Source organism: Myotis myotis, unplaced genomic scaffold, assembly GCF_014108235.1.
Source record: "Myotis myotis isolate mMyoMyo1 unplaced genomic scaffold, mMyoMyo1.p scaffold_m19_p_9, whole genome shotgun sequence".
NCBI classification, from domain to species: Eukaryota; Metazoa; Chordata; class Mammalia; order Chiroptera; family Vespertilionidae; genus Myotis; species Myotis myotis.
This window is the reverse complement of record NW_023416401.1, coordinates 85,368,541-85,394,607: the sequence shown is the minus strand read 5'-3', so window position 1 is coordinate 85,394,607 and position 26,067 is coordinate 85,368,541. Positions and strand designations below refer to the sequence as shown.

Below are 26,067 nucleotides of genomic sequence, written 5' to 3'. Positions count from 1 at the left end.
TTCAGTTCAAACCCTCTTCCCTCACCAACCACCGATGACTTACTTTTAAAAATCTTTTATCAGCACTATAATGTAGGGGACAGTTTCTAGTGAGTGGCATCCACATAGGGGCGGCAGGGCACATGAGTTTGGTGGCCCATAGTCAAACAGGTTTACTTTTATTTAAATATATATGCATTTAAAATGTTTTAGGAAAAACAGAACTGGCACATTGAACTTGGTTTAACATATATTTTGTTCAAGGTAAGAGATAGGTTTCAAAAGCAGCCCAATTGCAGGGCAAGTGCAGCATAAGTCACGGTACTGACAGTAAGTAAGTAAAGGTAAAGTGGATCCTCCAGGACGCAGACCCCGAGACAGAAGTGAGGTGCAAGAGGAGAATGAGTGTGAAGGGTAACGGGAGTGGCAGGAGGAGGCACAGAGCCTGCCCACCAATCAGAGCTGAACACCGTGACCTGTGGCTGAGGGAGGGAATGGAGGGGGAGAAGGTCCCTCAGCCTGAGGGTGGGCTGGGCCAGAGGGGATTCCCAGCACAGACACTGGGCATTCTGGGGCCACACTTTGGGCAGAAATAGCCCAGCACCCCCAGTGCTCAGTCATGGGCTGGGAGCAGCCGGGGAGAGCCAGCCTGGGCATTGAGGATGCTGAAGGCGCCACCCGATGGCGCATACAACCAGGCAAAAACCTCACAGGAGGCCGGCAGGTATCAGACGCTGGAGGATCCCTTACGTAAGGGTTAAAAGTCTGTTGTCAGACAGATCTGACTTTGAGTCCCCGTCTGCTTGGATGAGCCTCAGTTTCCCAACCTGTAAAATGCAAATAAGAAGAGCACCACGTCATGGAAAGGAAGCCAGGGTTCGGTGAAATAATTCTGGTAAAACCCTAACACGTGCCCAGCGCAGAAGTGGCCGGTGGGCGCTGTCCCCAGGTCATTGATTTCCTGGCCTCCGCTCGGGAGGGTTGGGCACTGCCCACATCCACTTCTCATCCTTCTGGGCCGCCCGGTTTGGGGGCGCCTCTAAGCCAACAAGCCTCCGTGCTTCATCCTTTCTTCCCTTAGGGCTCTATCGGAGGTGTGCTTTGAAATTCAAGCTTTTCCCATGGAGATAAAAGGCGGGTACTGGACATTTATCTCCCTAAAAACAGAATTTCATTTATTTCCGTTCCACTCTTTTTTTTCCAACATTATCTGGTTTTACTTCTTTAGTCGATTATAAAAATTACTAAAAGCTGAATCCCCTGTAAATCTTGTTTTTCCTTCTTTCGCCGGGTCAGAAAGAACCGTGCCCTCTGGAGGTGAAATGGAACGATTCACTCCCGTGACAGTATTTTTAATTGGTTTCTTTCATCAGTGCTGACTTTTTTTGTGCTAAATACTTTGTGTCAAGTAATCAGCATTGAAAAGTCAGCAGTGCCTTTATTTTGTTCGTTAGATTCTACTTATAAGTGAAAGCATATGGGTCTTGTCTTTCTCTAAAAAAACAAAATAGAAACAGACTCATAGCTTCAGAGAACAGACATGCAGCTGTCAGAGGGGAGGGGGAGGGGCTGGGTGGAAAAGGTGACGGGATTAAGAAAAAACAAAACAAAAGCCTCATAGTCAGACAACCTTATGGGATTGCCAGAGGGAAAGGGGGGTGGGGGAGGCAGAAGAGGGTAAAGGGTGATGGGAGTTGGTAGTGAACACACAGTACAGTATACTGATGACGTGTTGTAGAATTGCACCCCTGAAACCTAATTTTATTAACTAGTGTCACCCCAATAAATTCAATCAATTGATCCATCAATAAGAAAAGACAGCAGTGGGGAGATTGCTGACCTCTTGCAGTTTACAGTCTCATGGGAACTTCTCTTCTAATTGGAAATAAAACTGAGACCTTTGTTTTCTTTAAATTAAAATAAGTTTAGCATAATACTCTCCAGGTCCCTTCATGACATCTCAAAGGGTAAGAGATCCTTCTCTTTTACTGCTGATAGTACTCTGAGAGAAATAAGCCAGTCAGAGAAAGACAAGTATCACATGGTCTCATTCATATGTGGAATCTAATGAACAAAATAAACTGATGAACAAAATAGATTCAGAGACATAGAAGCACCAAACAGACTGTAAAACCTCAGAAGGAAGGTGGGGGTAGTGGGTGGGTGCAGAGAGATTAACCAAGGAACTCATATGCATATATGCATAACCCATGGACACAGACAATAGGGTGGTGAAGGCCTGGGGTGAGAGGGCGGGACAGCTAGAAGGGGTCAGTTGTGGAAAAGGGTGATGTATGTAATACTTTAAACAATAAAGATAAAAAGTAAATAAAGTAATTAATTAATTAAAATGTTTTAGTTATAAAATCGTTCTTGTAAAAATTTTGTAAAATGCTGACAAACACTAGAAAATTCTGGTGTTTCCAGCCACAAACCCGCCGTGCAAGCTGCTCCAGACATGGGCTCTGAGCGGGTGTCTCTGACATGTGACCACCACGGAAGGTGCAGGAGCCCAGCCAGTTATTTATCCAATTATCCCAACTGGATAGGTCAGCCCCTGCTGACCTAAGGGCGACACGCACGGCCAGTGTGCGAAAGGGGTTTACGCAGCTCTTGGACGCTGCCTTAGAAGGTAACCAATCACCTCCTTTTCCCAACCCCCACTCCTCGGTGACACTGAGAAGAAGGTCTCCCCTTGCTATTGGCAGGCACCTCTCTCTGTGCCACACGTGCCCACCTCCCTTTCAACAGGACTTTAACTAGAACTTAATGAGCATTTGTGAAACGTCAGAAAGACCTGGAAGTCTGAAATCATGACAACGATCACAGAAGCATCGTGTCCCAAAGCAGCTCCTGCTTCTCACATCACCTGCACCAGGTTCCCAGTCCCATCTCGAACACCGTGAGCTACAACGGCCAGGACTCCCCAGGCACGGAAACCAGACACAAGCTAAGCTCATCCCAGCCAGCTGGGCCGGCAAAGAGGCTTGAAGAACTGAAAACTGCTCTTTGGAAATGGTGGGAGGACTGTCTCTACCTAAAGTGGGCAGTATATTGCCTCTTGGAACTTTAGCAGGTCAGGTTGGAGGCGGTCTGGCTTTCAAAATATTGTTTAATTACTCACCTGTTCATAATATTAGTAGCATGCAACTGTTCTCAAGGAGAAAGAGTGTAATTCCAAGAAAGCTACTCTTCTGGATGGCCTATGGTTTCTTGACAATCAGAAGCTTCCAGAAAACCCACAGTCCTTTTTAGGGGCATGTTTGTGCCCAGGTAAATGTCATTATAAGAAGCAGATAAATACAATAAATGATCCACACCGAAGTCTAGAGAGAAAGAAGTCTGGTAATGGGAAAAGACACTCAAACAAACACCCACCACCACCACCACAAAAAAAAAAAATGTTTCTGATCCTGGAAGTCATCGTGGCAGGAAGAAAACTTGGTCCAAGAACCACCTCCACCACTTTTTAGCTGTTCCACCTGGGACAAGTGACTGCCCCTCTCTGAGCCTCCGTTTCCTGCTGTGTAAATGAGGGTCCCCATTCTTACCGCTCGGGGCCACAGTAAGTGAGAGAACATATACAAAGCGCCAAGGGCAAAAGATGGATTTGTAAATGTCAGTTCCCGTCTCCCCTTCCACTGGATGTCTTAAAAGTAAAAATAAAGGCAGGACTGGGAACTAAGTAGATATGGGGAGGAGTTCTTAACCTGAATCCAAGAGCAGAGATGTGAGAGTGAATGAACACCCGGAAACCATGTGGAAAGTACGTTCTTCATGCTCACTTTCCAGGAAGACAGCCCGATCTGTCCAGTGAACCTGGACTGAAGTGGCCTGTAAACACCACCACCCGGAAAGTTTAGGAACAGCTGCAGGAAAGACGCAAAGGTGAGCTCTGCAGCTGGAGCTTGGCAAACCGACATAACGATTGTGGCATCGACTTTGGATAGAATAGGGATAACTCCGCTCCTGTTTGGGGCAGGACAGGGAGTAACCGTGTCTGAACTTGGATGTGTTGGGCCCCAGCCCTCTGGCTGTCCATTGACGTGTTTTACCAGAATTAGGCTTGGACATAGGAACATGGACCCTATTGAGGGCTGACATGAGCAGCTTCTGACTCTGGCCACTGTGCGATGGTCAGGACAAGGCCAAGGGCCTGCTTGTTACGCGCGCCTGCTGCTCTCTGCGGACCGTGGATGACTCTCTCTGGTCCTGCTGCAGAATTTTCCTGATCATCATTTGTTTTTACCTAACAGTGTCCATGTATTGTGCGACCGAACATATTTCCCCCTTTCCAACAGCTGCCAGGACATGTCACCATAAACGTGTTACAGCCAAGACTGCGGCTTGTGCTCTCTATAGTGACCCCTCTCCAGGCTGCATCTGGCTGTTCATTTTCCCTTTGTTGCATTTAAAACTACATAGCATATATGATCTTGCTCTTCTGTGTACATTTGTGTCAGCTCCTTCGAGTTCTTTCTGGAACAAGGCACATAAGCAACGTCCTGGAGTTGCACCCGGAGGCTGTCAGCCCCGGTGTCTGTAACGTTCTGACTCTTGCTTTTGTTTTTATCTTCCCTTCAGTCGGTTAAAGAGGAGCCCGTCCCCACAGGTGCAGAGGAGAATGTAAGTGACGCATGATGCGAGACTCATTCCATTCTCATCTGCATGTTGGACAGGGGCCCCTCAGCTCCCGAGTTGTGTTCCTGCATGCTCCCAGGGTTGCTCCTCTGCCGTGGACTCTTTCACCCTTGCACGGGATCAGGGACTCTGGGGAATAACTTGGGGTGAACATTTGTAATGCCCATTGAATCAGTGCCAACTAAGTGCAAAATCAGAGCACACGCTTTTATCATTTGTTATCCTTTAGGGGCTGAAAGAGTCTACTAACTGTAAGAGCATCTTTTTACTTCCTTGCGGGACAAGGATGCCACACCCTCTGCTCCATTCTGCTCTGGTTGCTTCTTTTCTTTCACGTTCATTTGCATGACAACCCAGATTCTCTACTAACGGTGGGTGGTACCCAGGACAGGCACTTGCCTCAGGCATGAGAGCCTCTTGCTGCAATAGGTGCTGAGACTGTTGGTCTTGGGTGGGAGAGCCAACTCCGTGAGTCTGTACCTGAGAGACTGAGGTGGAGCCCCACTGTCTTTTTGGCCTTGATCTTCGGAGCAATGGCCAAAGTTTTCAAGACTGTGCACTCATGTCTGAAGGAGCTGGCTCCACACCAGACGCCACGAAAATGTTATCTTTCCAAAACATCTTCCCGGGAATGAATGAATTGGCCTCGTGCTCTGAAAGTGGCAGTCCCTGGAAACTTTAATGAGTGGGGATGGTGAGTTCACTGCTCCTCAACTTAGAAGCTGAGCACCATCGTTTTGCCGGAGCAAAATATACTCCGCTCTTCTGGGTGTCTCTTGTGTACTTGCCATGGATAGGGTTGCATTTTCGTTTTCATTTAGTTGCTGGAACTGAACAAATACTGAAAATCCAAGCACATTCCAGAAATATTGTTGGCGATGTGGAATAGAAATTAGAATGGCTATGTTATCATTCTTGTGTGTGTGTTTTTCTCTGCAAAAACTTTGTGGCCCTGAGTTTTTTTGCAGAGAAACTTCCTTTAGGCATTCGTGAGTGGTGGCCTGTCTGAGGCACCGGGTCTCCCACAGCTCACAGGCCGTGATGCAGAGTTAATGTCTAGTGGGCAAACAGGAAATATTTCACTTTCTAGTAAGGAATTTAAAACAGGAATATAAACATAAGTTAAATTACTGATACCAAAGATAAATGCAAAAGCTGAGAGATAAATGAAAAAAAGCAAAATATTTTCTCAAGAAAATAAAGAAGCATTACAAAAATTGGCTATAAATCAGTTTACAAAACTCACAGCTCTAGTAAAAACTGTATAAACCAAATTTTAAGAGTAAGTATGGTATAATATTTGAGGCAGAAAGTGAAACTGTATTTTGCCAAAATATGTATCTTCATGCAACATCTAATATCCCCTCCTGGCATCAAGCAAGGGGGATTTAATCCTAAATTATAGTGTAAATCTGACTCTAATTGTGTTCATTAAAATGTGCAGATGCAATCATACATTCTAAATAAGGAACAACTTTTTCCAAAGCCCTGGCCTGGAAGGAAATCAGAAAACTATCCAAATAAAAGTGAAATTCTCATGTCTATATATTCAAATAAGCTCCTAATTTAGCTTAAATCCTTCTGGGTTCCCACACTGGACTTTCCTTGGCTGCTGAAAGCCAACTTTTGGGGGAGCCTTTTTTTTTAGAATAGACTCTGGTCAAGGATTTATGAGTTGACACCTGGCAACCTTAAGAAAGGCCCAGCAAGAGAACCATTAGCAAGCAGATCAAGTTGATTTATAGAGGTATCACCATACAACCTGATCGCTTTATTGTGTGAGTAATTTTCCCTCCAGCCCGGCCTCAAAGCCAGAATAATTCCGAACCAGAGTCCGTGGATCAGACTGTTCATTACTTACCTAAGGCCATTTCTCTTTCTCCACCTGGCTTCCCTTCATCTTAGGCACGGTTGGTAACTACTACATCCCCAAAGTATTTGATCATGATTAGTCTAAACCAATAATTCCATATTCTTCCCCAGTAATCAGTGTAGGAGTAAAAATGTTACCGACTTTTGGCCAATGAAATGGCTCCTGAGGTAGGGAATTAAAGTACAGAAGTTCATTTGGAGCAAAATCTTTTGCTGTGATCTTCCTTCCTTCTTAGGACCCTGGGTGGAGGATGTGATGCCTGGGCCTGTGGCAGCTACTTTATATCCATGAGGTAGCAAATAAAAGCCAGCATGCCAAGGATGTCAGAGCCCAAGGGTAGAAAGAGCTCAGGTTCTCAGAGAAATTGTGGAGCCACTAAACCAATCCCAGAACTTCTGACTTTCAAACGTTTTGTTCCATAGCATTCTTGGTTAGGTCACTGTTAGCTATTCAGTTACTGGTAGACAACTTCATCCTCACTGAAATGGCTACTGACCTGCAGTGTGACATGGGCCAAGTCATTCAGTCATTCCGACGCTTCCCCTGTCGGTAGAGATAACGCTGCCTGCGCTGAGCTGTCTCTGAACTACTTACCGAGGCCAGTATTAAACTGCCTCGCTCAGTGACAGGCGCAGTAACAGGTAGTTATTAGCATCATCTCTAAACGGGGCGCATGTGCATGGGGGTGATTCCAGAGAGCCTGTGCCCACAGGGCAAACAGCTCTCATAACAGCACACGCAGCAGCAGGAGTGTGAACTGAGCGTATCACGCACCAGGCGCTGTTCTAGGCACTTTACCTGCTTTGCCCGGTTTGATTCTGAAAACAGCTTTCTGATGTGTACGCTGTTCCCATGGAAAGGTGAGCAAATGCAGGCCCAGCGATGCTGAGTGGGGACTTGGCGTGTGAGAGCCGCTGGGAGGGGCAGAGTCGGACTTAGGCCCAGGCAGGCTGGTGCTGGAGGCTGCGCTCATAATCACCGTGTCCCCTGGCTGCACTGCAGGCTGACCCAGGGCTCCTGTGGCTGAAGTGTACTGTTCAGAAATGCAATTGAATTAAATCGGGCCTAGACGTGGGAGTCCACGCCCACCCCTGACTGCCAGGCCAGTCTCTCCTTTGGCTCCAGTCTGAGCTGGTTTCCTAAAGCCAGAACCGGGTCCCAGGCCCCGCAGAAGCCTCCTCACGAACGTGTTTTCTTTGGCTGGCCCCGTGCTTTGTTCTTCGAATCCCTGTAGATGGAGCAACCTGTCTTTTGTTCATGCAGTTCCCACCACTCCTCCTTGTCTTCTATCTGGTCAGTCCGAGCTGAGAGCCCCTGCTGAAAGCCAGCGTCTTGGCTCCTGGGACTTTTGAGTTTGTAACTCTCCAACCGAGATCTTTGTTTACAAAGCGAAGATGCTGGAAGCCATGCCAATATTTTAAGAAAGAAAAGGTGGGGGAAACAGCTGAGATGTAACTGCCTCATTTCGAGGTGTTCCTGTGTGCTGATGTGTTGGTGGACAGACAACTTCCTGTTCCCATTGACAATACTGAGATAGGTTCCCAAGGTCATCATTTGGGTCATTTGCAAATCCTGAAGGACAGGAGAGGGGTTTCCCCACAGCCTGCTCTGCGTTGGAAGTAAGTTCCTCCCCCTACTCCCTGCAGTGAGGACAAGACGGAGAAAGCTGGGGTCTGGCACCAGGAAACCAAACACTGCTTCCCTCCAAGGCAGGGACAGCAACCATATGTCAAGGGCCAGAGAGTCAAGATTTTAGACTTCGCAGGCCACACACAGTCTCTGATGGACATATCTCTCAGTTAAAAAAATATTTACAACCTTTAAAAATGTGGACCCATTCTTAGTTTGGAGGCCATACCTCAACGGACGCGGATGGATCCGGTAATGGTTTGCCAATCCTGCCTGAGGAAACAAACTAGCAAACAAAAGTTATAAACCCTCTCAGTTAACTTTGGTCCTGTTGCAGGGACCAAAACCAATGCAGAAACTGCCCCAGATGTGACCAGGGCCCGGCACAAAGGCAGGCCATGCACAAGGACACGTGTGGGATCAGAGGCAGGTGACCTGGACCTCCCAGCTGTGCACCAGGGCTGGCCAGCATCCCCACAGACAATCAGGGGCACTGAGCTCACCAGGCACCATGCTGGGGGCTGTAAACAACTTTGCCAAGTTCATTTCTCTTCTGAAAGTCTGAACTTGAGCTAAGCAACAATGACGGTCTGGGGTGGAAAAGGAAATGAGTTAGCGAGGACGTGGAGTCTATTGATGGAGGGGCTTTCGCATGATCCTTTCTGCACAGAGGACAGTTACCCCCAGGTGCAGGGAGCAAGGATGTGGAGTGGAAGTTGTCCAGGTCATGGTCTCTGAAGCCGAACTCTTAGGGGAATGATTCCCCCGATGTTTACACAGGCAGGTGCAGGTCACCTACGTCACATCAGAGGTGGGCCTCCTAGAAGGGGAGGCGTTTGGGGCAGCTTTGAGGGCCCATCCCCAAAAGGCACTTCCTGTCCAAGCATATACCTTCCTGGGGCGGGTTTTGCTTCCAGGCCGCCTGTTGGCAGCTGTGGAGAAAGCAGCTGTGAGCGCACCTTGTAAGACATGAGTGCCCCCTCTTGAAGATTTGCCTGCGTAGAAACAGTCATAGACTCAAACCTGTAGCCACTGGGCCGATGCAGGGCAACCAGGACCCCGCTTTATAAAACATGGTTGGGGGCAATGTTTTTTTACTGTCTTATTACCTGGCAAAACAATCCAGGTGGTGTGTGAGTCACCGGTAGAGGTTAGAAGGTCCCAGGAAGTAGACTCCGCCTTACAAACAGTGGATCTCAACGAAGAGGCGGAGGCCACACCTGCACCCCCAGAAGGAAAACTCAAAAGAGAAGAACGCAAGCCACCGACAAACTCCCTGATGGCATTCCTCAGACAAATGGTAAGCTGCTCGCTTCTGGTGCAGGCCAACCCGAACCCCTCGCACAGCTTCCGAGGCTAAAATCGCATGTACACGTGCGTGAGATAGAATTGCAGGCGGGGTGGAGGGCATGTGAATTGTGCAGTGAGAAAATTCCCTTTTATGCTTCAGATTCAATCACAGAGAAAGTCTGTTTATTGCTAATCCTGTATAATAAAGAGGGAATATGCAAATTGACCGTTGCTCTGTCACAAAGATGGCGGTGCCCACACCAGAGGCAAGGTTTCCATAATGAGCCTTAACCCTTAACAAGCAATCAGCAGGGACCTGAGACTGCACCCACCCACCCCACCCCCAACGTGGGGCTTGACAGGGGACCTCAGGCCATGCCCCCTGTCCCAGCACCAGACCAGGGGACCTGAGGCTGCGCCCCCCCACCCAGCGGGGCTTGACAAGAGTGGGACCAGCCAGGTCTGGATCTCACCCAATGAGGGTGGGGCCGGCCAGGTCTGGGTCTCACGCAATTTCGAGATGCACGTGGGTGGGTGGGGACTTGACTCTGGGTCCCATGGTGTGCCCCAGACTCTGACAGGAGGAAGATTTTCATATACATTTTACTAATTTTCTTCCATCTCTGACACTTCTGTTATAGAGAAAGGGCAAATAGCAATATTAAAATATTTCCTCTCATTAATCCCCTTTTGGTGTGCACAAATTTCGTGCACCAGGCCACTAGTATTTCATAACCTTTTGTTAACCTCTACTAACTCCTTTTTTATTGTTTTCAGAGAGAGGAAGGGAGAGGGAGAGAGAAACATCAATGCAAGAACATCCATCAGTTGCCTCCTGCACACCCCCCACCAGGGGTTGTGCCCCAACAGGGAATCAAACCGGTGCCCTCTTGGTACACAGGATGATGGTCAACCAACTGAGCCACACCAGCCAGGGCTCTACTAACTCCTTTCTTAACAAAGAAAGAGCTGGCCTTGGATCCTGAGTTTTAGCAGACTACAGTATCCACCTAGAAGTTAATATTATTGTTTACTTTTATTTATTTGTGAAGGTTCTACCTGTTTATGACAAAAGACACTGCTTTTCTTATTATGGGAATTATATGCCATTTCCTTTGAAAACACATTTATGACATAAAGAACATAGGCATTTTTAAAGGATTAAGTAATGAATAGTCAAAGTTATATATTGATGTTGAAAAAATTCTGAAAGTGGCACAGACTTGGATAAAGCTGACTTGTAGATATTCAAATAAGGAAATGAGAACATAATTTTCTAAGAATGAATATGTATAACTTAGTTGGTAAATTCGCCATGCTCTTAGTTATATAGAATGGAAAGAATTCAGGCATACAGCCTTTGGTGTCTATAAAGCATCATCCACATTAAATATCTAAAGATCCAAGAACCTAAATAATATAATGAACTAACACCCAAATCAGTCAGAAGACAAAAGGCAACAATGCATGTAAAAGGTCATTGGTTTAATTCTCTTTTAATGAAAAACAAGAATTTCATTATCGTGTGCCTTCATGTTCATGAGTATTTGGGAATTTAATCCTTTAAGAAAGCAACTCTAATTTCACAGGCCCAACCTGTTAAGGAATTCTTTCTAGTCCTCAAAATGAAACAACACAACACCCTTGCCAGTGGGAGTTGAGGCATATGCGAAATAACTCTTAGAAACTGTTGGCAGGAACTGTTCTCTTTCGTTGCTGGTTTCTCATGGAGAAGCTGCGTAGGGGAAGGCGTGGGCAGCCTGTGTGGCTGGAACCCCATCCATATTCCTGGCCATTTGCTCTGAAATTTGGCTCTGAAAATGGGGATCAAGATTGGAGATGTTTAAACCAATTTGTACACAATGTCAGGAAAGAAAAGAACATTTGGCCTGTTTCTGGAAACCCACCTGCATCACAAATGGGGTCCCCAAATAGCTCGTCAGAGCCTTGAGTGTGATCCAGCTGGCCCATGTCTGAATGCAGTTGAGAGATAACATGTATGTCAAACAGAATGACTTTCTCTTCCAAATAACCAACATGCTCAACTTCTTCACTTAAAAGAGAGGAAAACACAAGAGACTCCAAATAAAGCATGAAAGACGTGTAAACCATCCATTCAAAACAAATCCTTACATTCCAGTGAGTCCCACATTTAAGTAAACCATCCTCCAGAGCCATCCATTGCTTGGTGATAGTTTCTAGCAGTAGAAACTGAGTAATCTGAACTGTTAGGGGAACAATATTGGAAACAAAAGTCCTTTGGAATTGATTTTCCATAGGATAGGATAGGGATAGAGGTAGACGCCTTTTATTTTCTGAAGCAGACTTCAGGGGATTCATAGTGTCATGTCTCACAATGTCCATTGTTTTTAATATCTGTTGCCCAAGAAAAGGGTGGTGCCTGGGAGCTTACACATTATTCCTTTGATTGTGTAAGCTCCAAAGCTTCCATGATTGTTGGGATTTCCCCTAAAATTCCAGATATCCTAATGGCCCTTGTCTTACATTCTGTTTTGATTTCATGATAACATTATATTACTACTAGAGGCCAGATGCACAAAATTCATGCAAGGGGCTTGGCCCTCGCAGCCGCGGTGGCTTGCCTCAGCCCTCGCAGCCCGGGCTTCGTCCAGAAGGTCATTCGGCTGTCCGGTCTAATTAGCATATTACACTTTTATTATTATAGATTGTGATTAATTCAAATCCACAAAAGACTTGGGTTTGCTAGTTTACCATAATCCCCACTACTTCCTATTGTCACATCCAGCCCAGCTCACTCATTTATGTCACTGGCCCTACCCCTGTGAGCCCCTGATACAGAGCCACGTCATCCTTTATAACAACTTCATTGAGTCTCATTGTCTGGATTTATTAGACTCTGATTCACCCTTGCTCTGTTGATGGACAATTGGTTTGTTTCCAGCTCATTGCATTTCATTCATTCACTTATTGAACAAATAATTATTAAGCACCCACTTTACTCAGGCACAGGGGATACAGCCGTGAGCATCAGATATGGTTCTTGTCCTCATGGAGATGAAAGCTAAGGAAGAAAACAGGCGTCTATTTTTCTTTCTCTGGCGCATTGAGTGAGCACAAACCATGTGTCTTACACACAAGGTCTCACCTACTTTGCTAACTGGCATGAACACCCCTGCCCCCTGCTTTTATGCATCTGTGTTAATATGCCCTTAGTGTAGCCTCCTGGAAGTCAGCTTCAGCAATTATTTTGAGGAAATATTTTTAGATTATATTTAATGACTTCCAAACTAATCTAAAGTCTTTGTATTTATGCAGGAAGGAAAAAAATAAACTGCTCTAAGGGCTTGAAAATAGAGACAGTACCTGGTCCATCCCTATGGCATTCTTTGTTTTTTTGTGTTGCTGTTTTGTTTTTTGAGTAAAATAAGGAAACATTTCCACTGATTTTAGATATTGTTACATAATATAGTTTTTTAAAATAATTGACTTAATAGAAGAGAAAACTCAATTTCAAATGAATCCCTTTTTTGTAAGCTATGTCTCCAGTCACCAGATCATTGATTTTCCACCTTCTAGTCTTTGTCACCCTTAAGTTTCCTTCAGATAATGCGTTCACCATCCCATGACAAAGTAACTCTTGGTTGAGTTTTTATTTTAATAAATGTATTGCCCAGTTCATTTCTAAAGAGAGCCTTTTCCTTCCAGAAATTAACCGCATAAAAGTAAAAATAGAAAGAATATCATTTTTTTCCAAATAATTTTATTTCAGAGAGGGGGGAAAAAAATAGAGTCATGTAAGTACTTACCTTACAAGTACATATAGCACTTCACAAAGACCCTTTGGGCTCCTACAGATCTTCAGCATAATTGCAAGGAACAGCTGAAACATCTGTCATGCCCCAATCAAAAATGATGCTTCTATGCATTAAGTCAACTGTATGTCAAGAAATTGGATAGTTGAAGCATTATATTTTTATAAAGTGAGTGGGTAGAGGACTGTATTCATGTACCTGCAAACCAGGTAGGCAGATGAAACCATAAAGGTGGTAGAGAGAAATAGAGACATACAGATCCATCATTTGTCAATATTAATAACACCTTGTACTTGAAAAGTACAGTACGTTCCTCCTCCAAATTAGTGTCACATACATTGTTTCCTGAATCCTCCTCCAGTCTCCTTAGACCATTCGTTTTGAAGGAAACTCTTTGTTAGAGTAACATTCTCGGGCTTAGGTAAGAAAGACTGTGAGCTTCCGTATTGGGCAAAATACATTCAATCTAATGAGTCTAAGAAAACCTGTTGAGATTTACTATCTGGAACGGGGTGGGGAAGACGGTGGTTTGTAATGGCAACTATAAAACAAAACAAAACACAAGAGTTTTCTAGCCAAAGTTCGGGGGGGGGGGGGTTGTTGCTGTTGTTTTTTTAATATATTTTTATTGATTTCAGGGAGGAAGGGAGAAGGAAAGAGAGATAAAAATATCAATGATGAGAGAGAATCATTGATCGGCTGCCTCCTGCATGCCCCACTCTGGGGATCGAGCCCACAACCCAGGCATGTGCCCTGACCAGAAACTGAACCCTGACCTCCTGGTTCATAGGTCGACGCTCAACCACTGAGCCACGCCGGTCAGGCTAGCCAAATTTCTTTTTTTTTTTTCTCTAAAGTTTTACATATGTCTCCTTTTTCCCCAACTGACTCCTTCCCTTCCCCGCCAGCCATTCCCTCGCCGGGCAAGCCCCCACTGCCCCAGTGTCTGTGTCCATTGGTTATGCTAAAATGCATGCATACAAGTCCTTTGGTTGCTCTCTAACCTGCCCTCCCCTACCAGTTGTCTCTGGATCTATTCTTGTTTGTCAAATTATACTGATCATTATATCCCACATATGAGTGAGATCATGTGATATTTATCTTTCTCTGACTGGCTTATTTCGCTTAGCATAATGCTCTCCAGTTCCATCCATGATGTCACATGCTGTTGCAAATGGTAAAAGTTCCTTCTTTTTTATAGCAGCATAGTATTCCATTGTGTAGATGTAACACATTTTTTTAATCCACTCATCTGCTGATGGGCCCTTAGGCTGTTTCCAGATCTTAGCTATTGTAAATTGTGCTGCTATGAACATAGGGGTGCATATATCCTTTCTGATTGGTGTTTCTGGTTTCTTGGGATATAGTCCTAGAAGTGAGATCACTGGGTCAAATGGGAGTTCCTAGCCAAAGTTCTTGATCCCAAATTCTTCCCTGAATATGAACTATAAATGCTGAACTGCTCATAAGGAAGGGTTTCTGGAAGCAGTGTTTGAGCAAGTTCTGTCTTCACCAGCAATTTGCATTTCTCTCTAATCTTAAAGGGGATGAATTCTGCACTTCTCAGTGATTAATAGTAATGAAAATAATAGCTTCCATTTGTTGCGTGCAAAGGGAGTGGCTGGTACTGTGCTAATCAGCACATCGCGTGTACCACTCACTTATTAATATAAAAACCCTGCAGAACAAGTACTCTTCCTGCCCTGCTGTGCGGGTGAGGGCACAGAGACTCGGGGCTGAAGCGACCTGCCCGAGGTCACAGAGCTGCTAACTGGCCAAGCCAGAGCTCAAACTCGGTTTTTGTTGATTCACCCTTCTACTCGTGTTATTTCTGCTTCCTGGGCTTCTCCTGGAAACTGGTTTTCTCTGAGACGACCTGGAGATAGGACAGCCATAGCTCCATTTTGGTGATTCTCTGAGTAATGCTTTCTGAGAAAACATCATTTTTATGTCGTGGTCCTACCTGAAATTCCCTAAAATTACACTCACTTGGAATTACAAGGCAAAAGTGCCGGAGTCCAACCCCAGCAGGTCCAGGGGTCCCCAAAGGTGTAGACGGAGTCGGCGAAGAAGGAAGGACACGGAGACAGCGTTCAGTTGATCAGCAGCCTAGCCAGGATCTCTAGCCAGGATCTCCAGCCAAGTTCTGGTCTGGATCTCCAGCGAAGTTCTGCTTAGGATCTCCAGCCAAGTTCTGTGTCCATGTTCTCTTGCTAGGTTCTCCAGGTTCTCCAGCCAGATTCTGTAGCCATGTTCCCTCGCTAGGTTCTCCAGCCAGGTTCTGTCCAGGTTCTCCATCCAGGTTCAGGATCTCCAGGTTCTAGTCATGTTCTCTTGCCAATTTCTGTAGACAGGTTCAGTCCAGGATCTTTTGCCATGTTCTCTCCCTAGGTTCTGTCTCTAGGTTCTGAGGCCAGTTTCTGTCCAGGATCTTTTGCCATGTTCTCTCCAGCGAAGTTCTTCTGTCTCTAGAGAACGTTCTGTGTAGGTTCTGTGCCTAGGTTCTGTCTCTCTTGGTTCCGTATTCTAAGTTCTGTCTCTTGCTGTCTTACTACATCTGTATTTATACCAGTTGATTCAATCCTACCAATCTCTATTACAAAGGTTATGGCGTTTCTTATCTCCATTCCAGGGAGTAAAGATTATGTAGCTTAAGCATGATTGTTCGTAGTTAAAGTGATTAATTACCCACCTGGCACTTAGTTAAGAGGTTTTATTCCCTCCCTAACTTCAGGGGAAAATCCCTACCTGGGCAAACAACCTTTCTCAGAGACCTTGGTTAAAACACATAGTGCCAAGAAGGTGAGCAAACATATTAAGAACAGTATGCTATATACGCCAGGTCCCTTGAAACATATGCTGTGCAGATGTTTCTTTCCTGCAGCGACTGTGTCAAGCAGCAAGGATGGACCAGCTTCCGGCACAAAAGGGGAGGAATGAATACATGATGGGTGTAAAGCTTGGACATAGTTTTCTGAAAGTTTTTGTCATTAAAATGAGATTGGCTTCCACTGTGTAATTTTGTCTGAATTGTCCAATTTCGTTTCAAGTGAGCATCTTGGTAAAACACCAAGTTTGGACTCATAGCCTTTGTTTATCCTAGAAATTTCTAGCAGGTCCTGCTCTTTGGATGTATTGTAGTGAGGCCGATCAAGTAAACGGTGTTGCTGATATGCTCACACCACATTAAAATGGCTTCCCAATTTTTCTTGTAAATCTCAATTTGAGTTGGATAACATCTCCATCAAAATACACACCAAACGTCCCCATGAGAATTCTGAGTACCTAAGAGATATATGTATTGGAAATGGTTCAGACATGCCTCAGAGTATCAAGCTGTAGGAATGTACGACCCAGCAAAAGGAACAGAAAATAACTTTATGCAGACCCAAGGCTTGGATGTCACAACCAGGTCCCGTCTCCACCCTTTGACGATCATGAACAGAAATAAACTCCATGAAGACAGTTGCTCTGTATCATGTTGGAAAATTTCTGAAATTATTTCAGAGTCTTCAGACTGTTCTTTAAAGTATTTGTCTCTGAAAGAATTTTAGTCTCTTTAAACAGGAACTCTGCTATTTTTGACAGCTGGAAAAAACAAGTTTCCGTGGTTGTGGTCCTTTTAATACAGAGCCCAAGATGAACTGTTCCAATTCGTCTCTGAAGAGGAGTTCTGCCCAGAGGAGAGAAGGGGAATAGAGAGAAATTGAACAGGGGACGAGGGAAGGAATTAAGGAGGGAGGGAGCAATGAAGAACCACCAAATGTCACCAATGAAAGGCTACCAATGGTTTAATTGTTTATGCATCTACTTTATTTTTATTTGTCCCAGTTTTATTAAGATATAATGGACATATATCACTGTATGACTTTCAGGTGTACAGCATAAAGGTTTGAAAGTTTAGTTAGCATTCATGATCTCATACAGGTACAATGAGAAGAAATGGGGGGGAGAAAAAATGTTTCTTCTTGAGATGAGAATTCTTAGGACTTAGTGTCTTATCAACTTTTCTATATCACACAGCAGAGGACACTGTAGTCATCTCGTTGTACATCACACCCTAACACTTATTATCTTATAACTGGGTGTTTGTACCTTTGGGCCACCTGTTTGTTCATTGACTCATTCATTGATGTTTTCAGTCACTTCCTGGTTCCAACATTGGTATTTTCATCACCACTTATTTATCCCAGAATGACCTAACCCTGCAGTCGAAGACTTGTCTTGTTGTTGTCATTTTTGGATGCTGATGCTTGAATTTATTAGACTCTCTGGGTGCAGACCATGTGGAAAGTGTGTATCTCATAAGTAATCCATTTCCACTTGGTCTTCCATTTGTCTTGATCTCATTCTCAACAACGAATGACTGCGGCCACCCGTATCAGAACGGCCTTTGCCTGCTCTATTTTGCTGTGCGAGCGGTATCTGAACGGCCATTGTCTGTTTGTTATTTTAGTCAGTGAAAGGGGATGGAGGGACCACCCACTCAGAAGACATAAATGGGAAAGACTCCAGCTACCAAGTAAGTGACGGGTGACCTCGGTTCGGTGGTGGGTTTAGCTGTCGTGCCCTCGGTTCTTTCCAGCCTCATTCCCAGTGCAGTCCTCAACCATGCCAGCTCAGTCAGTGTCTCCAGGTTAAGCGCCTACTGTCTACCAGCACTAATGGGCTCTGCAGATACAGCAGGAACAAGCCAGAATTCCCCGGCTATTTCTTATTGCAAAGCTTTCCCACATGCTCTTCCCTGTTCTCCACATGGAAAATGCCTCCCTGTCCTTTAGGTCATGACCTAAACATCACACGGGGACTTGAATCAATGAGTATTTCCTGAGTGCCTCCTCTGTACTGGCACTCAGATCCACACAGTCTCTCAGGATCACCTCTGGCGATGTTAAACCAGATGAGCAGTTTTCCCAGGACTTTCCCAGTTTTAAAACTGTTCCATGTCCTGACCCCCCCCCCCCCCAATACTCAAACCAACCAAGACAATTGGCCCCCTCATTCACATGGGCCCGGCACGGTGTCATTACCAGCTCAGGTAGTCCTCCCAGCGGCACAGGTATGATTTCTTTAGTTGCCTCCATACAGAGGAGGAAGCTGAAGGACCGAACACACAGCAAGGCCACACAGCCAGGTTGTGACAGCACTAGAACCTGGTCCCTTTGACTTCACACACCAAGCTCTTAGCTATTCGCTGTATCTTAAAATTGTCCATGCAACAAAATCAGTGGGGGAGCTGTTTGAATGGGGTCACTGGTTACTGATCTTTTCTGGTGGGAGCCTCTGGCTCATTGTCTGCTGTATTTGGACTTTCTGTGTCTTAGCATTTGCTAGAACGTAGGCAGCAGGGGTCCAACAGAAATACTGAGGACACACAGTTGCAGAACAGCTTCTCGGGTGCACTGAGTGTCTGATGCTGCTTTCTGCAGGGGAGGCTGCCCTCTGGGGGCTGCAACCTGCCGAGACCTGGGGACTGGGGACTTCGCTGTCTTCCTACTTCCTTCCAAGAGGCGTGCTCAATCCACAACGTCAGTGACAGCTCTCTGGCTGCTCCTTCTCAATCAAACTGCCACCTTGTCATAGAATTTCTGGGCCTTGGGACAGTAATAACTTCATAAATCAGAGATTGTGAACATATATCCAGTAGATCGAACGTGGCTCACAGGGTACTGGGGCTGTGGTTGGCTATAAACAGCGCTTTAAAACTTGAGAAGTCAGTACTTAAAAATACACATATGTCACATTTAAAAAAATAAATGTAAGTTTCCATTGAAAAGCCAGATCTGACGATTACACTGGGCTGGGATCCTACATAGCCTCTCTAGGCTGGGTCTGAGCAGCTGTTTAAATAGGACATGTGACATTCAGCACACCACAGTCCCCCTACTCCAAATAACTGTTCCCTGCTGTGACTGTACCGTACGTAATAAGTATTGGCGCATTTCTTGGTTTTCTTTTTATTATTTTCTTCATTTCACCCAGTACTCCTGAAAACCTAGATCCCATCCAATGTTTGAGTATCTCTGTTTTAACGTATTTATTGAGAGTTGTCTTGCAGCCACTGAGATGCATTTGTTTGAACTTGCTGTAGACCTCGCACTCCGTGCAGAAGGCCACCACGCCGCCCGAGCCCCAGCCCCAGCCGGCAGGAGCGAGCCAGAAGGGCAAGGAGGGCTCCGCCAAGGACAAGAAGACGGCCGCCTCCGAGAGCAACAAGCAGAGGAACAACAAGCAGGAAGCCAAAGAGCCGGCCCCCTGTGCGTGTGCGGAGCCGGCCGTGGCCGTGGCCGTGGCCCAGGCCAACGCGCTGCAGAACGGGGACAGGCCCCAGAGGAGACGCGAGAAGCGGAGCCAGTCCTTCAGGGGCTTCTTCAAGGGCCTGGTAGGCGGAGCTTTCAGCATTTCTTTCTGAGCTCTCGGGCCAGGGGTGTGCTGCTCACCTCCTGAGGGGACCGTTGGCTAGGGGCTGGCGGGACATTTGTCAAACAGTATTTATGGAGCACCTGCTCTGTGTCAGGTGCTGTGCTGGGCACAGAGAGAGAAGGTGGGCACAGGCCTTGCTGTCTGGAGTGACAGTCCTGGTGGGATGGATGGGGTGAGGGTGCCGGGTCTGGAAACAGCTGGGAGGCAGAAGGCAGGCCTGTGAGGGGAGCCTGAGGGTGAGGGCATGTGGCCTGGCCTTGGACTTGAGAGGAGCGTCAGGGAGCGCTTCTCCGAGGAAGTGGAGTCTCAAACTAGTCTGCGGACAGAGGGACAAGGGGAGGTCTGAAGGCAGAATGTGTGCCAGGCAGAGGGAAGACAGGTGCCAAGGTGTGCTGGAGAGGTGGCAGAGAACTGGAATTCAGTCTGACTGGATGAGAGAAGCAAGGGCGGGAGATGTTGGCGGGGACAGGAGATGACTAGAAGCATGGATGGCTGTCTGTGGTCAACGGGAGTCTTGAAGAATTTAACCCAGGGAGATTGCTCTAAGCCTGACCCTGCAGGCCGGGTACACAGAGGTGACTACCAGTAAACTTAGCTCCTTCCATCCAAGGAAGCCTGGTCAGCATGAGAGGAGGCCAGACATTAAATAATTAATCAACTTTTTTGTGTTCTTTATTTCTGTCTGTTTAGTTGTTTCCTCCCTAGGCTATTGGCTTTGGGAGGGCCGTGACCATATCTGTCATGGCCAATGTCCTTTCCTTCCTGGTGTGGTGGCTGGCTGGATGCATGTCTCATGGATGGATGAATGGGCAGATGGATGGGTGAGGGGATGTATGAGCAGATGATGGGTGGATGGGCAGATGGATGCATGGATGGGTGAATAAATGGATAGATGCATGGATTAATTAAATATTGTATTTTCCATACAAAAAAATACAATTAAAACTACTTTTACCCACCCCTGTATGTACTATACTATACTATGCTACCCTATATATATATTTATATTATATATGTGATGGTTTACTACACTGTACTATATATACTATATACTATGCTATATTAACCATACTAGATTTCTATATGTATGTATCTATACTAATAAAAGGGTAATATGCTAATTAGACTGGGTAACTGGCCATCTTCTGGATGTCCAACTTCCTTCGGGACAAAGCCACAGTGGTGGGGGCCGAGGCAGAGGCAGTTAGGGGCAATCAGGCCAGCAGGGGAGGGCAGTTGGGGGCCATCAGGCCAGCAGGGGAGCGGTTAGGTGGCAATCAGGTCAGCAGAGGTGGTTAGGGGCGATCAGGCAGGCAGCCAGGTGAGCGGTTAGGAGCCAGCAGTCCTGGATTGTGAGAGGGACAGAGTTCTATGCTCTGTGATCCCATTGCTATGGCATCCTGAAAGAGGCAAAGGTCTAGGTCTGGAGAACAGCCCCTGGTTACTAGTGTCTGGGGCTGGGGGAGGGGTTGACTCTGAAGGCCTAGGGATTTGTAAGTGATTGAACGCCCTATTTTGGTTTTGGTGGTGGTTACATGGCTACTTGTATTGGTCAAAGACCATAGAACTGTACACAAACAAGGATTAATTTCATTGTATGTAAATTATACTGGACAGAAAAGGTTAAATAATAATAATAACAGTAATAATACTACTTGATTCCTAGAGTTTATTCAGCCGCATTCAGGTGGTGCCTACTGTGTGCCGGGCAGGTACTGGGCACCGGATACAGCCGGCAGTCCACAGCGCTCCATGCAGGTGGAGACAGTGTGGATAGAGAGTGGTTAGAGAGGGTGACTGACATGAGCTATAATCATGGAGGGTTTTCTACGCCCCAGGCACGGTGCTAAATGCATTACAAGTACAAACTCACTGCATCTTAGAACAATTCTCTGGGATGACTTGTATCACCCACAATTTTATTTTTTTTTAAATAATAGTTTATTGATTTTGAGAGAGAGAGAAACATCAATGTGAGAGCCTAACATCGATCGCTGCCTCCTGCATACCCCAGCCAGGGATCAAGCCCACAACCTTCCAGTGCACTGGATGACACTCAACCAATTGAGCCACACCAGCCAGGGCTGTCACCCCATTTTAAACATGAAGAAACTGGCCCTGGCCAGGTAGCTCAGTTGGCTGGAGCATTGTCCTTATATGCCAAGGTTGTGGGTTCGATCCCCAGTCATAGCACAAACAAAAATCAACCAATGAATGCATAAATAAGTGGAACAACAAATCGATGCTTCTCTCTCAAAAAAAAAAAGAAGAAGAAGAAGAAAGAAAAAGAAAGAAGCTGACTGAAGCACAACCAGTTATTTGTCTAAGATTTCACAGAGCTAGAAAGTAATAAAACTAGGCATTGGATTTGGGCATCTCATGGGAGACTATTCTCTTACCCACCGCTGGCGAGTAAGGTGCATTTATTGAGCACAGCGCTTGGCCCAGAGTAAGTGCTAAATAAATGGCAGTTGTTGCTATATTGATATTACAGAGCCTCATTAGGACATACTTTCTGATATTTTTCTCCAGGGACCAAAGCGGATGTTGGACGCTCAAGTGCAAACAGACCCCGTATCCATTGGACCAGTTGGCAAATCCAAGTAAACAAATCGCCACAGTTCCCACCACGTCCTCCTGCCACCAAGAGGCCTCCTCCCTATCCATCTCCTCCCCAACCCACTCCATGTATATATTTTTTCTTCTGATGGCCATCGAATGAAATTCTGCCTACAAACCAAGCCTGAGCTGTTGTATATTGAGGTGTATTATTTACGTCTCTGGTCCGATCTTTGCTGGTAAATAATCGTAAGGATGGTTTAGCAGGTTAACTTGTCAGGTCAGAAGAGTGGATGGTGGGGTAGGGTAGGGGGATCTTTCTGGTTAAACTATGAAGCGTGGCAGCGACAAGTTGCAGGAAAGAAATGGCTGCCTTGTGTAATTTGCATAATTAAGCTTTGTCTTAAACGGGCTCATCCAAGAAGAGAGGAAAATCTGTTTGTTTAGGTTCACCTTTCAAGGAGGGAGGACATGGCTCTGTATTGGGAGGTTGCCAATTTCCTGGAGTGGAATGTGTGGGGAGTGAGAAAAGGAGTGAATAAGAGTTGTTTTTTACATAGGGTCCTTGAAAGTTATTGACGAGAGGGGCAAGGTTGACTGGAGAGAGCTTAAAACAGTTTGGGTAAACAATTGCTTTTTTGAGGCTCAGTGACAAGGGCGAGGATTACAATTTAAAAAACAAAACACACAAAAAAAACAAATAAATGCAGTTGCTAGTTTATTTTGCAACACAAGGGGGCGCCCAGGGCTCCATGTGACTCCTGCATCCTGTGTCCCTAACAAAGATGTGGTCCCTGCGATCTTATGTTCATGTTTCTCAGGTGGCTGAGGGGCTTGCTTCATCTGTTCTGTCTGGCACTTGTCTCACGTCTGTCTGTAATTTCCTAATGTTCTCAGGATGTGCTCTGGTAAAACCTTCCCCATAACCCCAATTAATAAAAATTTACAGATGATTATTCACATATGAGTTTTTGAATACTTGTACAGAGGAATAAATAGGACCATGAGTCTATTAAAATGTCATTCAAAAGTCGCATATGATTGGCTGATATCATGTACTGTATCTTTCTTTCTCTGAGTTAATAAAAAAAATACATTGACATCTAAAGCATCTTTTAATTTTCCACTTTTAAAGCAGGTCTCTCACATCCTATGTCTGAGATGCCTTTATCTTCCCCAGTAAAATATATATATATATATCAGTGCTCTTCCTCCAGCTTGCCCTCTATCCCAGCTCCTCCCAGGTTCCCTGTATGTGGGCACACAGGAAGACCACCGTGTGCACATGTACATTTGCATATGCACATGCACCTGTATAGAAGTGCTGTCTTGGGCCAGGCTGCCTAGAGCTGAGCCTGAGATGGGATTCATCCCGATGCATGTGAAATCCTGAGAGAGAGCTCCCGTCAGAAAGGGAGGAAGAGAGCAGGGCTGGGGAGGAGCTGAGCAAAGCCTGGGCTCAGCTGGAGCTGGGCTGCACGCTGCCGGGGGCGCTGCGGTGTGAAGTGCACCCCACAGCAGGTGCTTCCTCCAGCCAAGGGGCCACCCTTCGAGGCAGGAAGGCAAGCTCTTCCATTGCGCTGAGAAGCTGGGCTCCCTGAGCAGCTAGAGGCCGTCTGCATGTGCAGCGTCCGCTCACAGATACACCCACGGGGATTCACATTCACACCCCTGAGCATAAATGCATGTGTTTATACATATATACATACACTGCATACAGAAATAAATGCATGCACATGTGTATACATATAAACATAAATGCATACAGGGATCGATAAATACATGCATACATTCATATTCAACACACATACAAATAGTGTATGTAACTAACACAGATAGACACACACACACTTGCCCATACAAATCCATCACATGTGTGATCCATCACACATTGATTGGAAATAAATTGAATATATTCTAAGACTGCACTTTAGCCAAATAAAACCATGGATTGGGCAACAAGGTGTTTAGAACGTGTGTTTGGGAGAAGCAGAAAAATGATATCTCTAATGAAACAGATAAGGGGGCCTTTGCTGCTGGGCCTGCTGAGTGCTAGATTTCAAATAAAGACCCGAGGTGTCTCCCATGAGGCTGAGTGACTTCCTCAGACCGCCTGCCCTAGCCTGGGCGTTACTTTGAGAATGACCTCATGGCACCTCATGTCCCAAAGCTTAACTTGGCACAAATCAGGGAAAAACCCTCTGGGGGAAGACTTTGCAGGGGGTGACGCTCCCCAGCCCAGGGTCACAGAGCATGGGAAGAGGGCAGGGAGCCAGGCCGCTGGGGATTCCTTTGTGTCAGGAACCAGCGGGGGTTTGCGGGCCACACCAGTCCACTGAGAACGGGGAGAGGGTGAGAGTATCGTTTGCAAGTTTCGCCTCACTGGACGCTGGGGCTTTGGGCCTGATGAGCATACGCAGGAGGAACTGAGTCATATGCAGAAGGAGCCCTCCCACCTGCCATCTCCCCCCCCCCCCAAAAAAATGTAAAATCTTTAAAGAGGTCCTTTGCTGAGAATCCCCCTGCAGAGCAAGCCAACAGTTTCTGTATCTGGCTTCCCATCCTCCTGGCCAAGAAGGAAAGCAATCTTTTCATGAAATTGCTCGCTTTCTACGGCATGAACATTGAACCCAGCTGACTTATGTGGGGAGCTCTATATCGAATTGTTAATACAGCGCTAGGAAGCAAGTTTGAGTGTTGTGTGGTTGCTGTTTCATGGGGAGGGGGTGGTTGTGCTTTTGGTTGTGTGTGTGTGTTTTAGTTGAGAGCCCATTCCTGAGCATTTACAATAAACACGAAGAGGGACTGACGTTCCTCAAACTAAGCCACTCGGGCAGCGAAACTGCCTCAGCAAAGCCTTCGAACACCCGAAACTGAGAGCCGTGGCCTGGGGAGGGGCACGGGGCCTGTTAGTCTGTGCTCTCATTTACTTGTTTGCTTATTTACTTTTAGGTGCACAGGGAAGTGTGTCTTCTCCAAAGTCAAGAAGTGGCCTTTCCCAAGAATTGAGCTATTGAGCTGAAATGGCTGCCACTGGGAAAACAAAACAGGAAAACTCCGCTCCCAGGCCCAGCTGATGGTGACTGACTGATGCCCACATATTAACCCCTTCACGGCGCCGCTGTTCTCAGCGGCCCTTCGCGCCCTCATGAAGTTACCTTTAGGGGAAGGGACCACATACCCAAAAATGCCCCAAGGGAGGAAAAAGGGAAAGAAAGTGAAGTTCTTTTATTTTTGTTGTCACCCCTCCCCCACCCCCTCCCCTCTTTAAACAAATGATCAGGGATTTAAACACACAGACACGGTAGCGGATTGCCCTAGTTTGTTTGCAAACAGCCCAGATTCAATTAGATTCCAGGAGGCCGGAATCGCAGCCTGTTCCCAGCCCCGCTGGCTCCTTCTCAAAGCGGGAGCAGATTCCTACCCACTGAACCTGGCAAACGTCATTTCTTATGTCAGAGTCCCAAATTGATCTTCAGCTTTAGAAAAAAAAAAAAAAAAATGCAGTCGGCTAGCCCACCTTCCTTAAAGAGCAGGAAAGCGATTGCAATGATTCCCTCCCCCAAGGAGCAAACGCGGAGCATGGCTCGCAGAAACGGAAATGGTAAGGGTCGGTTCTCACCATCCTCCCACGTGCCCCGTAAGCCTTTGTCAAAGGCGCTCCCCAGGTGAGTACAGTCCGGCTCCTCCGCGGTGGAGAATCCAGATCTCGTTCCCTCTCAGTGGAGAGAACAGAAAGGAAGGGCTCCGTCAGGAAGAGCAGAGATTCCCGACGGAGCAGCGGAGTGCGTACATTTGTAATTCAGATCCTTAGCGCTGGCCCGAGGCCGGTCAGCACCCAGCCCTTTGCATAAATTGGTTTTCTGGGGAGTTTAACCC

General features: G+C 46.1%; 1 protein-coding gene across 9 annotated transcripts in view; it reads left to right on the top strand.

The window, feature by feature from the left end:
* Window positions 1-25,728, top strand: part of BCAS1 (brain enriched myelin associated protein 1) — a 71,422-nt gene extending 45,694 nt beyond the window's left edge. For 3 of the 9 annotated variants that reach the window (XM_036323475.1, XM_036323469.1, XM_036323467.1), the window contains 6 exons: window positions 4,564-4,605; window positions 9,249-9,422; window positions 17,663-17,728; window positions 19,298-19,588; window positions 22,162-22,232; window positions 25,141-25,728. In XM_036323475.1, coding sequence (XP_036179368.1) covers window positions 4,564-4,605; window positions 9,249-9,422; window positions 17,663-17,728; window positions 19,298-19,588; window positions 22,162-22,232; window positions 25,141-25,210 — 714 coding nt within the window. In that variant the 3' untranslated portion in view covers window positions 25,211-25,728. Of the gene's footprint in view, window positions 1-4,563; window positions 4,606-9,248; window positions 9,423-17,662; window positions 17,729-19,297; window positions 19,589-22,161; window positions 23,289-25,140 lie in introns of those variants that run through there. The other 6 variants (XM_036323472.1, XM_036323468.1, XM_036323470.1 and 3 more) reach the window with 5 other exon arrangements.
* Window positions 25,729-26,067: the final 339 nt, after the last annotated feature.